The following is a 17123-nucleotide window of genomic DNA, read 5'->3' as shown; positions in this document are numbered from 1 at the left end:
CATATGCAAGTTCAAGTTGAAACTGAAGAAAATTAGAACAAGTCCACAGGAGCCAAAGTATGACTTTGAGTATATCTCATTGGAATATAGAGACCAATTCAAGAATAAATTCGATGCTTTGAACCCTGATGATCAAAGACCAGAGGACTTGTGGAACGACATTATGGGTATCATACATGAAAAAGAAGAGGTCATTAAAAAGACAGGAAAGAAAGAAAACACCAAAATGAATGTCAGAAGAGACTCTGAAACTTGCTTTTGAACTTAGAGTAGGCAAAGTGAAAGGGAAAAATGAAGTAAAAGAGCTGAACAGAAGATTTCAAAGGGTATCTCAAGAACACAAACTAAATTATTATAATGAAATATGCCGAAACTTGTATTTAGAAAACAAAACAAAAGAGCACGCTTGGCATTTATCAAGGTGAAAGAACTGAAGAGAAAATTCAAGTCTCGAGTTGTAATATTGAAGGATTCTACAAGGAAAATATTAAAGGACACAAGAAGCATCAAAAGAATATGGAAGGAGTACACAGAGTCACTGTACCAAAAACAACTGGTTGATGTTCAACCATTTCAGGAGTAGCATATGATCAAGAACCAATGGTAACAAAGGAAGAAGTCCAAGTTGCACTGAAGTCACTGGTGAAAATCAAGGTTCTGGGAATTGATGGAATACAAATTGAGATATTTCAACAAACAGAGGCAGAGCTGGAGGTGTTTAGTTGTCTATGCCAAGAAATTTGAAAGACAGCTACCTGGCCAACAGATTGGAAGAGGTACCAACTTGTACCCCTTCCAAAGAAAGGGATCCAACAGAATGAGGAATTTATTCAACAATATCGTTAATAACATAGACAAATAAAATTTTGCTCAAGATGATTCAAAAGCAGTAGTAGCAGTCTATGAACAGGGAAATGCCAAAAATTCAAGCCAGATGCAGAGGAAGATATGAAAGGAAGGATATCATTGCTGATATCAGATGGATCCTGGCTGAAAGCATAGAATATCAGAAAGATATTTGCCTGTGTTTTATAGCCTATGCAAAGCCATTCAATTGTGTGGCTCATAAGAATTTATGGATAACATTGCAAAGGATGAGAATTGCAGAACATTTAATTGTGCTTGTGAGGAGCCTGTGCATAGACCAAGGGGCAACCACTGGAACAGAACAAAGGGATTGTACGTGGTTTAAAGTTAAGAAAGTTGTGTATCAGGGTTGTATCCTTTCACCATACTTATTCAATCTGTATGCTAGGAAAATAATCCAAGAAGCTGGACTATATGAGGAAGAACGTGGCATCAGGATTGGAGGAAGGTTCGTTAACAACCTGCTATATGCCTTGCTTGCTGAAAAGGAAGAGTACTTGAAGCACTTACTGATGAAGATTAAAGTCTACAGCCTTCAGTAAGTATTACACCTCAACATAAAGAAAACACAAATCCTCATAACTTGATCAATAAGCAACATCACGATAAGTGGAGACAAGTTTGAAGTTGTCAAGGATTCTATTTTTCTTGGATCCACAATCCATGCCCAAGAAAGTAGTAGTCAAGATATGAAACAACTCTTTGTACTGGTAAATCTGTTGCAAAGACCACTTTAATGTGGTGAAAAAGAAAAGCAAAGATGTGGCTTTAAGAACTAAGATGGGCCTGTCCTAAGCCATTTTGTTTTCAATTACCTCATATGCATGGAGAATGAGCAAGGGAGACCTAAGAAGAATTGATGCCTTTGAATTATGGTGTTGGCAAAGAGTGTTGACTATACCAGGGACTATCAGAAAAGCCACCAAATCTGTCTTGGAGGAAGTACAACCAAAATGCTCCTTAGAAGCAAGGATGGTGCTACTTCATCTCACATGTTATCAGGAGGCACCAGTCCCTGGAGCAGGACATTATCCTTGGTAAAATTTAGGGTCAGTGAAAAAACAGGAAGCTTCTCAACAAGATGGGTTGACACTGTGGCTGCAACAATGGGCTAAAGCATAGCAAAAATTGTGAGGATGGCTCAGGTCAGGCTGTGTTTCCTTCTATTGTACACAGGGTCACTAACAGTGGTCAGAACATACTTGATGGCACCTTACGATATTACGTATACATTCAATGATTTTTAGTAAATGTGTAGAGTTCTGGCAACCATCCCTACAAACTATATTTAGAATATTTCCATCACCCCAAAACATTGCCTTATACCTGTTTGGAGTTAATTCCTGCTCTCACTTCCAGCTTAAGGGAAACACTGATCTGCTTCCTGTCTCTAGAAATTTGGTACCTTTGCACATTTCATATAAGTAGAATCACATAATATGTAGTCTTTTGCTTCTGATTTCTGTCTGTTATTACCCAGTTATTTGCAATTGTTATTAGCATTTTGCATGACACCTAGTGAAAATAATTTGTAGTTTTGTTATACTCAAGGTCTTTTCACTGATGATTTGCTCATGACTAATAAGAATGATGACATTGTGCACTTTCACAATAGAGTTAGAGTGGAACATAGGCAGTGTTCACCAGGTCTTTGACTGCTTATGTGCTCTTCTGAAACTCTGAGTGTCCCAGTTTTAATCTTAGAGGATGAAGAATGAGAGCCTTGACTCAGGTGAGCTTAAAGAAAATTCCAAGAAAAATATTCTCAACTATAATCTTCTAGCCCATGAAACGTTTCCCAAAAATAAATCAGTTTTGTGTGAAAACAAGACCCTATTAATGTTTAAACTGTCACAGAAGATTAACAGATCTTTGGTTGTAAAAAATAGAATATTACTCAGTAATAAAAAGAAATGGGTGGGCGGAGCCAAGATGGCGGACTAGGCAGACGCTACCTCGGATCCCTCTTACAACGAAGACATGGAAAAACAAGTGAATCGATCACATACATAACAATCTATGAACCCTGAACAACAAACACAGATTTAGAGACAGAGAACGAACTAATACGGGGAAGCAGCGATTGTTTCCAGAGCCTGGAGCCAGCGTACCAGTCAGGTACGGCACAAGCACAGAGAGCTGCTCCACCCCCCTGAACTAACCCCGGGAGGGGGACCAGCCGGTTCCACGGGCAGCGTGGGACGCAGCCAGTAGGAGAAGTACCCGGGAGGCAGTGACTGGTCTTGGAGCAGAAAGAGCAGCGTCCGAGCCGGGGAACCGTCCCACAGGGATTTGGACTGGACGCAGGTACGGCATAAACACGGAGAGTTGCTCCACCCCCCTGAACTAACCCCGGGAAGGGGACCAGCTGGGTCGCGTGGGCGGCGTGGGATGCAGCTGGTAGGAGAAGTCCCTGGGAGGCAGCGACTGGTATTGGAGCGGGGAGAACAGCGTCCCAGCCGGGACACTCGGTCATGGCACAAACACGGGGACCTGCTCCACCCATCTGAACTAACCCCGGGAGGAGGCCCAACTGGTTCTCAGAGGCAGCACGGCCACGCGGCTGGAGGGACGAGAAGTCCCCAGGAGGCAGCGACTGATTTTGGAGTCGAGAGTGCACCATCCCAGTAGGGGAGCCTTGACGCTGGGCGTGGGGCTGGAAGCGGAGGATCTCACTGTGACTCCAGCGGGCCAGACCCCCCAGGGGCAATCTCCACACAGCCAGCACACATAGGCGACGTGCCCCGCGGGAATCTCAGATATAATAGTCACTCCAAGCAAGACAAGCAACTCTGGCTATATTCTGAGGTGCTACTCTCCTATCTCTCTGTTCCCTCCCCCACCCTCCCCAGGCGGCTTCATTAACATCTGAATAGCCTGAGCCAGAGGGAGAACTCTGATAGGGATCTGACTGCATTTTTCTTTTTAGCGGATTTTCTGGAAAAACTAGTTTCCCAGTGATGGCTCGGAGACAACAATCCATATCAAACCACTTAAAGAAGCAGACCATGACAGCTTCTCCAACCCCCCAAACAAAAGAATCAAAATCTTTCCCAAATGAAGATACAATCTTGGAATTATCAGATACAGAATATAAAAAACTAATGTACAGAATGCTTAATGATATCACAAATGAAATTAGGATAACTGCAGAAAAAGCCAAGGAACACACTGATAAAACTGTTGAAGAACTCAAAAAGATTATTCAAGAACATACTGGAAAAATTAATAAGTTGCAAGAATCCATAGAGAGACAACATGTAGAAATCCAAAAGATTAACAATAAAATTACAGAATTAGACAATGCACTAGGAAGTCAGAGGAGCAGACTCGAGCAATTAGAATGCAGACTGGGACATCTGGAGGACCAGGGAATCGACACCAACATAGCTGAAAAAAAATCAGATAAAAGAACTAAAAAAAATGAAGAAACCCTAAGAATCATGTGGGACTCTATCAAGAAGGATAACCTGCGGGTGATTGGAGTCCCAGAACAGGGAGGGGGGACAGAAAACACAGAGAAAATAGTTGAAGAACTCCTGACACAAAACTTCCCTGACATCATGAAAGACGAAAGGATATCTATCCAAGATGCTCATCGAACCCCATTTAAGATTGATCCAAAAAGAAAAACACGAAGACATATTATCATCAAACTCACCAAAACCAAAGATAAACAGAAAATTTTAAAAGCAGCCAGGGAGAAAAGAAAGGTTTCCTTCAAGGGAGAATCAATAAGAATATGTTCTGACTACTCAGCAGAAACCATGCAGGCAAGAAGGGAATGGGATGACATATACAGAACACTGAAGGAGAAAAACTGCCAGCCAAGGATCATATATCCAGCAAAACTCTCTCTGAAATATGAAGGCGAAATTAAGATATTTACAGACAAACACAAGTTTAGAGAATTTGCAAAAACCAAACCAAAGCTACAAGAAATACTAAAGGATATTGTTTGGTCAGAGAACCAATAATATCAGATATTAGCACAACACAAGGTCACAAAACAGAACGTCCTGATATCAACTCAAATAGGGAAATCACAAAAACAAACAAATTAAGATTAATTAAAAAAAAAATACACATAACAGGGAATCATGGAAGTCAATAGGTAAAAGATCACAATAATCAAAAAGAGGGACTAAATACAGGAGGCATTGAACGGTCATATGGAGAGTGATACAAGGCGATATAGAACAATACAAGTTAGGTTTTTACTTAGAAAAATAGGGGTAAATAATAAGGTAACCACAAAAAGGTATAACAACTCCATAACTCAAGATAAAAACCAAGAAAAACGTAACGACTCAACTAACATAAAGTGAAGCACTATGAAAATGAGGATCTCACAATTTACCAAGAAAAACGCCTCAGCACAAAAAAGTATGTGTAAAAATGAAATTGTCAACAACACACATAAAAAGGCATCAAAATCACAGCACTAAAAACTTATTTATCTATAATTACCCTGAATGTAAATGGACTAAATGCACCAATAAAAAGACAGAGAGTCACAGACTGGATAAAGAAACAAGATTCATCTATATGCTGCCTACAAGAGACACACCTTAGACTTAGAGACACAAACAAACTAAAACTCAAAGGATGGAATAAAAATATATCAAGCAAACAATAAGCAAAAAAGAAGAGGAGTAGCAATATTAATTTCTGACAAAATAGACTTTAGACTTAAATCCACCACAAAGGATAAAGAAGGACACTACATAATGATTAAAGGGACAATTGATCAGGAAGACATAACCATATTAAATATTTCTGCACCCAATGACAGGGCTGCAAGATACATAAATCAAATTTTAACAGAATTGAAAAGCGAGATAGATACCTCCACAATTATAGTAGGAGACTTCAACACACCACTTTCGGAGAAGGACAGGACATCCAGTAAGAAGCTCAACAGAGACACGGAAGATCTAATTACAACAATCAACCAACTTGACCTCATTGACTTATACAGAACTCACCACCAAACTGCTGCAAAATATACTTTTTTTTCTAGCGCACATGGAACATTCTCTAGAATAGACCACATATTAGGTCATAAAACAAACCTTTGCAGAGTCCAAAACATCGAAATATTACAAAGCATCTTCTCAGACCACAAGGCAATAAAACTAGAGATCAATAACAGAAAAACTAGGGAAAAGAAATCAAATAGTTGGAAAATGAACAACACCCTCCTGAAAAAAGACTGGGTTATAGAAGACATCAAGGAGGGAATAAGGAAATTCATAGAAAGCAACGAGAATGAAAATACTTCCTATCAAAACCCCTGGGACACAGCAAAAGCAGTGCTCAGAGGCCAATTTATATCAATAAATGCACACACACAAAAAGAAGAAAGAGCCAAAATCAGAGAACTGTCCCTACAACTTGAACAAATAGAAACTGAGCAACAAAAGAATCCATCAGGCACCAGAAGAAAAGAAATAATAAAAATTAGAGCTGAACTAAATGAATTAGAGAACAGAAAAACAATTGAAAGAATTAACAAAGCCAAAAGCTGGTTCTTTGAAAAAATTAACAAAATTGATAAACCATTGGCTAGACTGACTAAAGAAATACAGGAAAGGAAACAAATAACCCGAATAAGAAATGAGAAGGACCACATCACAACAGAACCAAATGAAATTAAAAGAATCATTTCAGATTATTATGAAAAAATGTACTCTAACAAATTTGAAAACCTAGAAGAAATGGATGAATTCCTGGAAAAACACTACCTACCTAAACTAACACATTCAGAAGTAGAACAACTAAATAGACCCATAACAAAAAAAGAGATTGAAACGGTAATCAAAAAACTCCCAACAAAAAAAAAGCCCTGGCCCGGACGGCTTCACTGCAGAGTTCTACCAAACTTTCAGAGAAGAGTTAACACCACTACTACTACAGGTGTTCCAAAGCATAGAAAATGACAGAATACTACCCAACTCATTCTATGAAGCCACCATCTCCCTGATACCAAAACCAGGTAAAGACATTACAAATAAAGAAAATTATAGACCTATATCCCTCATGAACATTGATGCAAAAATCCTCAACAAAATTCTAGCCAATAGAATCCAACAACACATCAAAAAAATAATTCACCCTGATCAAGTGGGATTTATACCAGGTATGCAAGGCTGGTTTAATATCAGAAAAACCATTAATGTAATCCATCACATAAATAAAACAAAAGACAAAAACCACATGATCTTATCAATTGATGCAGAAAAGGCATTTGACAAAGTCCAACACCCATTCATGATAAAAACTCTTACCAAAATAGGAACTGAAGGAAAATTTCTGAACATAATAAAGGGCATCTATGCAAAGCCAACAGCCAATATCACTCTAAATGGAGAGAACCTGAAAGCATTTCCCTTGAGAACGGGAACCAGACAAGGATGCCCTTTATCACCGCTTTTATTCAACATCGTGTTGGAAGTCTTAGCCAGGGCAATTAGGCTAGACAAAGAAATAAAAGGTATCCGGATTGGCAAGGAAGAAGTAAAGTTATCACTATTTGCAGATGACATGATTATATACACAGAAAACCCTAAGGAATCCTCCAGAAAACTACTGAAACTAATAGAAGAGTTTGGCAGAGTCTCAGGTTATAAAATAAACATACAAAAATCACTTGGATTCCTCTACATCAACAAAAAGAACACCGAAGAGGAAATAACCAAATTAATACCATTCACAGTAGCCCCCAAGAAGATAAGATACTTAGGAATAAATCTTACCAAGGATGTAAAAGACCTATACAAAGAAAACTACAAAGCTCTACTACAAGAAATTCAAAAGGACATACTTAAGTGGAAAAACATACCCTGCTCATGGATAGGAAGACTTAACATAGTAAAAATGTCTATTCTACCAAAAGCCATCTATACATTTAACGCACTTCCGATCCAAATTCCAATGTCATATTTTAAGGGGATAGAGAAACAAATCACCAGTTTCATATGGAAGGGAAAGAAGCCCCGGATCAGCAAAGCACTACTGAAAAAGAAGAAGAAAGTGGGAGGCCTCATCTTACCTGACTTCAGAACCTATTATACAGCCACAGTAGTCAAAACAGCCTGGTACTGGTACAACAACAGACACATAGACCAATGGAACAGAATTGAGAACCCAGACATAGATCCATCCACGTATGAGCAGCTGATATTTGACAAAGGACCAGTGTCAATTAACTGGGGAAAAGATAGCCTTTTTAACAAATGGTGCTGGCATAACTGGATATCCATTTGCAAAAAAATGAAACAGGATCCATACCTCACACCATGCACAAAAACTAACTCCAAGTGGATCAAAGACCTAAACATAAAGACTAAAACGATAAAGATCATGGAAGAAAAAATTGGGACAACCCTAGGAGCCCTAATACAAGGTATAAACAGAATACAAAACATTACCAAAAATGATGAAGAGAAACCCGATAACTGGGAGCTCCTAAAAATCAAACACCTATGCTCATCTAAAGACTTCTCCAAAAGAGTAAAAAGACCACCTACAGACTGGGAAAGAATATTCAGCTATGACATCTGAGACCAGCGCCTGATCTCTAAAATCTACATGATTCTGTCAAAACTCAACCACAAAAAGACAAACAACCCAATCAAGAAGTGGGCAAAGGATATGAACACACATTTCACTAAAGAAGATATTCAGGCAGCCAACAGATACATGAGAAAATGCTCTCGATCATTAGCCATTAGAGAAATGCAAATTAAAACTACGATGAGATTCCATCTCACACCAACAAGGCTGGCATTAATCCAAAAAACACAAAATAATAAATGTTGGAGAGGCTGCGGAGAGATTGGAACTTTCATACACTGTTGGTGGGAATGTAAAATGGTACAACCACTTTGGAAATCTATCTGGCGTTATCTTAAACAGTTAGAAATAGAACTGCCATACAACCCAGAAATCCCACTCCTAGGAATATACCCTAGAGATACAAGAGCCTTCATACAAACAGATACATGCACACCCATGTTTATTGCAGCTCTGTTTACAATAGCAAAAAGTTGGAAGCAACCAAGGTGTCCATCAACGGATGAATGGGTAAATAAATTGTGGTATATTCACACAATGGAATACTACGCATCGGTAAAGAACAGTGATGAATCTCTGAAACATTTCATGACATGCAGGAACCTGGAAGGCAAAAGGACAAATATTGTATAAGACCACTATTATAAGATCTTGAGAAATAGTAAACCTGAGAAGAACACATACTTCTGTGGTTACGAGGCGGGGAGTGAGGGAGGCTGGGAGAGGGTTTTTTATTGATTAATCAGTAGATAAGAACTGCTTTAGGTGAAGGGAAAGACAACACTCAATACATGGAAGGTCAGCTCAATTGGACTGGACCAAAAGCAAAGAAGTTTCCGGGATAAAATGAATGCTTCAAAGGTCAGCGGAGCAAGTGCGGGGGTCTGGGGAACATGGTTTGCGGGGACTTCTAAGTCAATTGGCAAAATAATTCTATTATGAAATCATTCTGCATCCCACTTTGAAATGTGGCGTCTGGGGTCTTAAATGCTAACAAGCGGCCATCTAAGATGCAGCAATTGGTCTCAACCCACCTGGAGCAAAGGAAAATGAAGAACACCAAGGACACACGACAACTAAGAGCCCAAGAGACAGAAAGGGCCACATGAACCAGAGACCTACATCATCCTGAGACCAGAAGAACTAGTTGGTGCCCGGCCACAATCGATGACTGCCCTGACAGGGAGCACAGCAGAGGACCCCTGAGGGAGCAGGAGATCAGTGGGATGCAGACCCCAAATTCTCATAAAAAGACCAAACTTAATGGTCTGACTGAGACTGGAGAAATCCTGGCGGCCATGCTCCCCAGACCTTCAGTTGACACAGGACAGGAACCATCCCCGAAGACAACTCATGAGAAATGAAAAGGACTGGTCAGCGGGTGGGAGAGAGACGCTGATGAAGAGTGAGCTAATTATATCAGGTGGACACTTGAGATTGTGTTGGCAACTCTTGTCTGGAGGGGGGATGGGAGGATAGAGAGAGAGGGAAGCAGGCAAAATTGTCAAGAGAGACTGAAAGGGCTGACTCAAGAGGGGGAGAGCAAGTGGGAGTAGGGAGTGAGATGTATGTAAACTTATATGTGACAGACTGATTGGATTTGTAAACGTTCACTTGAAGCTTAATAAAAGTTATTGAAAAAAAAAAAAAGAAATGGACTATGCTTATATACAAGGATGGAACTTAAAGGCATTATGCTGAGTGAGAAGAGCCAGACCCTAAGTTTACATATCATGGTTCCATTTATTCATATGTTGGAAAGGACTGAATTATAGAGATAGAGAACAGATTAGTGACTACCCAGGGACAGAGTTGTTGGTGGAAGGGGGTAGGTGAGACTCTTGTTGCTGTCGAGTCAATTCCAATTCATGACAACCCCATTAAAAAGCGTTATTTGGGAGTTCTTTTGTGGTTTTGAAACAACTTTGTGTTTGGTAATGGTAGCTGTTACAACAAATCTATACATGGAATCAAATTATATAAAAGTATGCACACACACACACGTGAAACTTTTAAAATCTAAAAAATGCCTGTAGTCTAGTTGACATTACTATACCATTTCTAATTCCTGACATTGCAATTGTACTGTAGGTATATAAGATGCTGCCATTGAAGGAAGCTGGGTGAAGAGTTCAACGGCTCCATGTTTGTGCAACTTTCTGTGGGTGTATTATCATTTCAAAATTTAAAAGTTAAGAAAAATAAGTTGCAAAATGTGAAAACAACCTAAGTGTCCCTGAATGGGTAAATAGGTAAACAAAATGAGATACAAACACACAATGGAATGTTACTCAACCATAAAAAGAAATGAAGCCCTATTCCATGCTACACATACATAAAACTTGAAAACCTTATGTATGCTCAGTGAAATAAGTAAATCACAGTAGGACAAGTATTGTATGATCTCACTTACATGAAATAATAAAAATAGGCAAATGTACAGAGTCAACGTTTATAGTGGTTACTATAAATTCCTATAAGGGGTGGGAGGGAGGGGGAAAGGAAGAACCATTGTTTAGGGATCGGTGACTTTTTGTTTATGGTGATGGGAATTTTGACAACAATTATGGCAACAGTTGCATAACATGATTGATGTAATTGATATCACCAAACTGTGTACCTGAAAAAAGTTGTATTGGTAAATGTTGCTGTGTAAATACTTACAATAATAAAAAAGGTGCCTTTTCAGAAACAGAATTTCATATATACCTGGAATTTCTAAAATCACATTTTCTTTAAATGGAAGCCATTAACAGTGATTTTTCTTATACATGTTATTTTAACCTGTCAAAAGCAAAGACCTGTTAAGTCAGAAAGACACAAAATAATTAAATTTTCGTGAAATAAATGAACTTCATTCTAGCAAACAATTTTTAAAAGAACGATAAACTGTAATCAATTAAAAAGTGCTCTTGCTTTATGTTTGTAAAAGTGCATAATTAAACACTGATTATTTAAAGAGCCTCAAAATATTTTTAAAAAGGAACATTATAAATAACCTTTACTGAAATATACATTGATTCTCTCTAAAACTACCTATGCTACCTAGGTGAAATTTTTAATAACATTAATTCCTTTTACATCCTTTTCTAGGACAGCAGCGATGCCCTAAGGGTTATATAATCCCTTGTGAGATGTTAACATTTACTCTTTCAGTTTAGGGCATAAACACAAACACCATAATTTCTTCCCTGCAGAACTGATCACGAGTGGGATGTCCTATGGGAGAGCTATGCTGGCTTTCTAACCAGACCAAAAGAATTAAAAGCACTAGGTGAATGCCATGTGCCCTGTGACATGCTCTCTGTGGTATCAAGTCTGTGGTTTCCCTGCACACACCCTCTGGTCAAATTTATAACTACAACTTTGATTCATATCTCAGAATGACTCTTGGAATATTCAGCTTGTGAGATCTGTACTATGATCCTCTTACCAGTAAAGGGGGAAGAAGATTCTGTGACTACATCTGGTCAACTTTTGTATCTCCAAAGCCAATTCTTCTTCCAGAAAAGTGCAAGTGGAACACATGTAGAGCCAGCACTAAGGTCTTCACTTGAGGAAGTGTGAGTTAATCAAATTTTTATTGTTCTCATTCACTGTCTATGTTGCCAAAAAAGGAGGAAATATATTACATGGCAAGACACTCATAGGTGTGCAGCTCTGACTCTACTGCCTGCACCATTCTCAGTGTACTCTGAGCTGGTAAGACAGCAGTAACAGTAGCAGTTCCAAGTGGCACATCCAGTACGAAGCAACATCAGAGGAAGAAGAGCTGTCTCTCTTTCCTAAATTTATTTGTTGAGGTATGATATACATATAGAAAAGTTTACATATCATAAGTATATAGCTTGATAAATTTTAACAAACTTGACCACTTATGTAACCAGCATCCAGATTAATTGTGTTTCTCTTTTATGCCCTCATACAGAAGCCTGGGGAAACACATCCACCTTCCTTTCTCATTGTCTGTACATCTAGGATGGAATAAAGAAGGAGAATGCGTAGAAATACTGAGGTGTACAATTGATTTTAAATATTAGGCTACTAAGGGTCTCCTCAATACATGGCACAGTTTTTACTTCAAGCGTTCTTTAAGAAAGACACCTGAATATCCTGTAGACAGTGAGGGACTTCCTTCCAGGAAGGAGAATGTCAATACAATCTCTTCTCTAGCAGAAGTTCTTTCTTCATTGATGGTCATCAGAGAGGAACTGAATTGTTGAGTAAAGTAATGGAAACATGAGTACGAACTAAGAAGTAAAGGGCCAGATGAATGACAGGGACAGCTAGGAGAGCCTTTCCCACTCTCCATGCTCATCATCAGGTAGACTTGTACCTCAGCTACTCCATCTTTCTATATCCTAGTAAAGACAGGAAGAATTGTTCACCACAAGTTAGCTCATGCAGATGAAATATAAGTTGATTGAATTGTTGAGTGATGTGTGTGGCAGTACATTCAGACTCCACAAAACAAAGGAAGACTTAAATTCTGCCAGAGTCCCTTTGTAATGAGTATGTATAAAGAGAAAGCTGGGTTCTCTACTAATGAAATTTCCCATTTTCCTCACAGATTTCCAAAAATGAGAATACTGGCAAGAAATGACTCCTTAGTGACTGAATTTATTTTTGCTGGATTAACAGATCATCCAGAGCTCCAGCAGCCTCTGTTTTACTTGTTTCTAATGATCTACATTGTCACCATGGTGGGCAATCTCGGCTTGATTGTTCTTATTGGGATAAATTCTCACCTTCACACCCCCATGTATTATTTCCTTTTCAATCTCTCTTTCATTGACCTTTGTTACTGTTCTGTTTTCCCCCCCAAAATGCTGATGAACTTTGTATCAAAGAAGAATGTCATCTCCTATGTTGGGTGCATGACCCAACTGTTTTTCTTTCTCTTTTTTGTCATCTCTGAATGCTATATGTTGACCTTGATGGCCTATGATCGCTATGTGGCTATTTGCAATCCACTGCTGTATAGGGTCACCATGTCCCATCAGGTGTGTTCTGTGCTGACGCTTGCTGCATATGCCATGGGATTTGCTGGAGCCACTGCCCACACAGGCTGCATGCTTAGACTAACCTTCTGCAATGCTAATATCATCAACCATTATTTGTGTGACATCCTCCCTCTCCTCCAACTCTCCTGTACCAGCACCTATGTCAATGAGGTAGTAGTTCTCATTGTGGTGGGTATCAATATTATAGTACCCAGTTTTACCATCCTAATTTCTTATATTTTCATCCTCATTAGCATTCTTCATATCAAGTCTACTCAAGGAAGATCAAAAGCTTTCAGCAGCTGTAGCTCTCATGTCATTGCTATTTCTCTTTTTTTTGGGTCTGCAGCATTTATGTACCTTATGTATTCTTCTCCTGAATCTATGGACCAGCGGAAAGTTTCATCTCTTTTCTATACCAACGTGGGGCCCATGTTTAACCCTCTGATCTACAGCTTGAGGAACAAGGATGTCAAAGTAGCCCTGAGGAAAGCCTTGATTGGAATCCAGAGGGGAAACATATTCTAACTAGAAGCAGTGGTAATATAAAGAAATTCAAGCATCTCAAGTTTTTATTGATATTTTTCATTAGAAGAGTGTTACAACCATGTTGATTCTACAGAATGTATGGTTTAATAGACTTGTTTTTATCACTTCTTTTTCGATGGCAGTGGGTTTTTTTTTTATAGCTAATCTTGTCTCATTCTTTGCTTTTTATTTACTGCAACTCGCACAAGTTTACTAAACAATCAATAGTGTGTTTATAAAAGGAACATATATGTCGACTATTTTTATTATTGTTTCATGCCTCTTCCATCTTCTGGTCTATTCGTAATCTGAACAAATATGCTGAGTTCCATAAGCCACCTAAGGTAAATAACGCTACAGCTACAGCTTGCTCACCTAAACACAGAAGTGCCCAATACAATAAAAACATTCTCATTCTGATCAATATTGTTACTGTTATAGGCAGTAGGATTTAATGAAATGCTTTTATCAAAACTGTGCATGCAGTTTAAAATAGAACCTAATCCTCCTGTTCTTTCTCTTTTGTTCTACTTGGCTTATCCCCCCTTTCTGTTATCATTCTGATTTACGTTTTTTTTCTTTTGAGAGAGCTTCTATCAACCCAGTGCATTTAATATTAAGGAGAATCCTTGTAACTCCATCTTTTATTATTGAAGACATCATTAACAGAGAATGATGAGAGGAATAATATGTATGTTGATAAAAAAAAAATTTTTTATTTTTTTTATCTCAGTACTTCAGTAAGGGTGCAGGATGGTTTATATTACATAAATTGTGTTTATAACTACCTAAGATAAAAACAATTTTTTTTAAGATGACAGCAAAGATATTGAAAAAGACCATATAGTTCTTACTGTGAATTTTTCTTATTTATCACTTAAAGGAAAACCACATGAACAAAGAATAAAGTATATTACTATTAATAATCTATGTTCCTAGAAACATTCTGTGAGCTTACTTACCTCGTCTCACCACTAAGGCGATAAACATCTTTAGCATAGAGACTCTTTCCTGTAATTCCTTTATTTCCCCTTTTGTGTATTTAGAATATCTGATATACTAGAAGGCCAAGAAACACTTGTTGAGTAGAATTTTATTGTTTTGATAACAATAATAATAAATTTATTATTACAGGCAATAAGTAATAAATAAACAAGTAATAACTGAATTACAAGTAACCTTAAGGTTTGCTTTTTCTTTTACACTCTGTAATATGGTTCTGTTGTTCATAGGGCCAATATCAGTTGTAAGCAACTAAACAACACCTAATAACAACAGCAATATTGTACCAAAATAATGCCATTACAGTATTTTATTTTACAAAAAAATTGAACAATAGTTTACAGGATTTCTCTGTAGTCTTCACCCACGTTCTTACATAACCACAGTACCATTATCAAAGTCAGAATATTGATATAATAAAAAATATACTAGTAATTAATATATAAACGTTACTAAATATCACCAATTGTCCCAAGAACAGCCTATAATTTTTTTTTCATTTTTTTATTGGGGTTAGTATAAGTATAAATGAATCCTGGTAGCGCAGTGGTGAAGGGCTTGGCTGCTAACCTAAAGGTCAGTAGTTCAATCTGCCAGCTGCTTCTTGGAATTCTTTGGGACAGCTCTAGTTTTCCCATAGGGTCACTATGAGTTGGAACTGACTCATTGGTAACTGGTTTGGCTTTTTTATTTGTCATTTCAATATTTTTTATAGTGACATTTTTACAGTGAATTCAGTGGCATTAATGACATTCATCATGTTGTGCAGCCCTCACCATTACCTGTTTCCAAATATTTCCACCCCCCTTAACAAAAGCTCAGTGCCCCCTAAGCCAGACTCCGTCTCTTCCGCTCCCTCCTACTACTGTTAACCACTAAAAATTTTGATCCACAAGGCAACCCTGCATCACACAATGTATTTAGATGTTGTGTCTTTTTAGTCTTCTTCCATTTAATTTAGTTTGTCTGTCTGTCTAGCACAACATTGACTCTTTTAAATAATTCTCACCAGTTTGTAGAATGTCTCATAGATTGTGTTTGTCTGAAGTTTCCTCGTACTATTTTCATTTTGTTAAGAACATAGCTCATAAAATGTTAATAATGTTAATTTTTTAAAGAAAATATTTTTATTGTGAACATTTGCAAATTCAACATTTTTTCACTTGTACAATTCAATGAAATCAATTACATCAACCATGTTGTGTAGCCATCACTGACATCCATTGCCATGTTTTTCCCCCTTAAACAGAAACTCAGTGCTAGCTATGAACATGATGCTGTGCTCATTGTGAACAGCTGCTGTAGCATACATGTTGTCATTGCTAAAACAGACTAATAAGGATCTAGATGTACACTATGCCCTCAACCATTTGACAAGTGCATTCTTTTTTGTTTTGATCGGAAAAGAGGCCAAAATGCATTTGCATTCAAGTGGAAAGGGTAATACTATTTAGTTTTTTCTTGGGATATGTTATCTCTTCTGTCTCTCTCATGAGATATTCTGAAGAGGTCCAAACCTTCTGAACATCCTATCAAACATAACACTGATCTTTTGTACTGTTGTCATATTTCTGATTAAGTACTAGAAGCAAGAGATGGCTAGTATGTTGGAAGCAATAGAAAGACTTATGCATTACAGGGAATGGAAGCTAAGCCCTACAAAAAATTCAGGAACCTGCCATTTCACTTAAACTCGTATGTGTCCTGTGCTCAAAAGCATGCTGGGATATCTTTTCCAAAGTAAAAGAGAAATTGTTGCATCCTCTGTCACAAAGAAGTGTTAAGGAGACAACATATTCCATTCTTGGGAATACTACTCTGACCCATACAGTGGGTGACGTGGAAGTCAATTCATGTGAGTGGGGCTCAGAGTAGAAAAAAGATCTGACACAGACAGCTCTACAGCCCTGCACTTGGGCCATAAAATCAACGGTTTATGCTATTGAAGTTGTTAGTGGTGAGGAAAGACAAGAGTTTGGAATTTATGGCAACCCCCAGTGAGAGAATTGCTATCAGGTCCCTGGGGCTCTGAGTCAAGACCATACCATCCACAGTGGAAAATTATATACCTTTTAAAAAATAACTTCTTGTGTCCTGGTAGATTTAGAATGTTTAAACATAAGACCTTAATTGAGCACATATCTG

General features: G+C 38.1%; 1 protein-coding gene across 1 annotated transcript; it reads left to right on the top strand.

Moving 5' to 3' along the window:
• The first annotated feature begins 9383 nt into the window (after positions 1 to 9383).
• LOC126060570 (olfactory receptor 8B3-like) lies at positions 9384 to 13976 on the top strand. The gene is made up of 2 exons (XM_049856772.1): positions 9384 to 9403; positions 13013 to 13976. Exons 1-2 carry the CDS (start codon positions 9384 to 9386, stop codon positions 13974 to 13976), a joined length of 984 nt encoding a protein of 327 aa, XP_049712729.1.
• Positions 13977 to 17123: the final 3147 nt, after the last annotated feature.

This window comes from Elephas maximus, chromosome 17 (genome assembly GCF_024166365.1).
Source record: "Elephas maximus indicus isolate mEleMax1 chromosome 17, mEleMax1 primary haplotype, whole genome shotgun sequence".
Lineage (NCBI taxonomy): Eukaryota > Metazoa > Chordata > Mammalia > Proboscidea > Elephantidae > Elephas > Elephas maximus.
Note: the sequence above shows the minus strand (reverse complement) of the source record. Positions and strands in the feature narration are given on the sequence as shown.

Excerpts from the sequence above, each read along its gene's own strand:
- LOC126060570 (XM_049856772.1), top strand. The coding sequence starts at position 9,384 with ATGAAATCATTCTGCATCCC. Across the intron at positions 9,404-13,012 it reads ATGAAATCATTCTGCATCCC|CAGATTTCCAAAAATGAGAA; the intron begins ACTTTGAAATGT and ends CCATTTTCCTCA.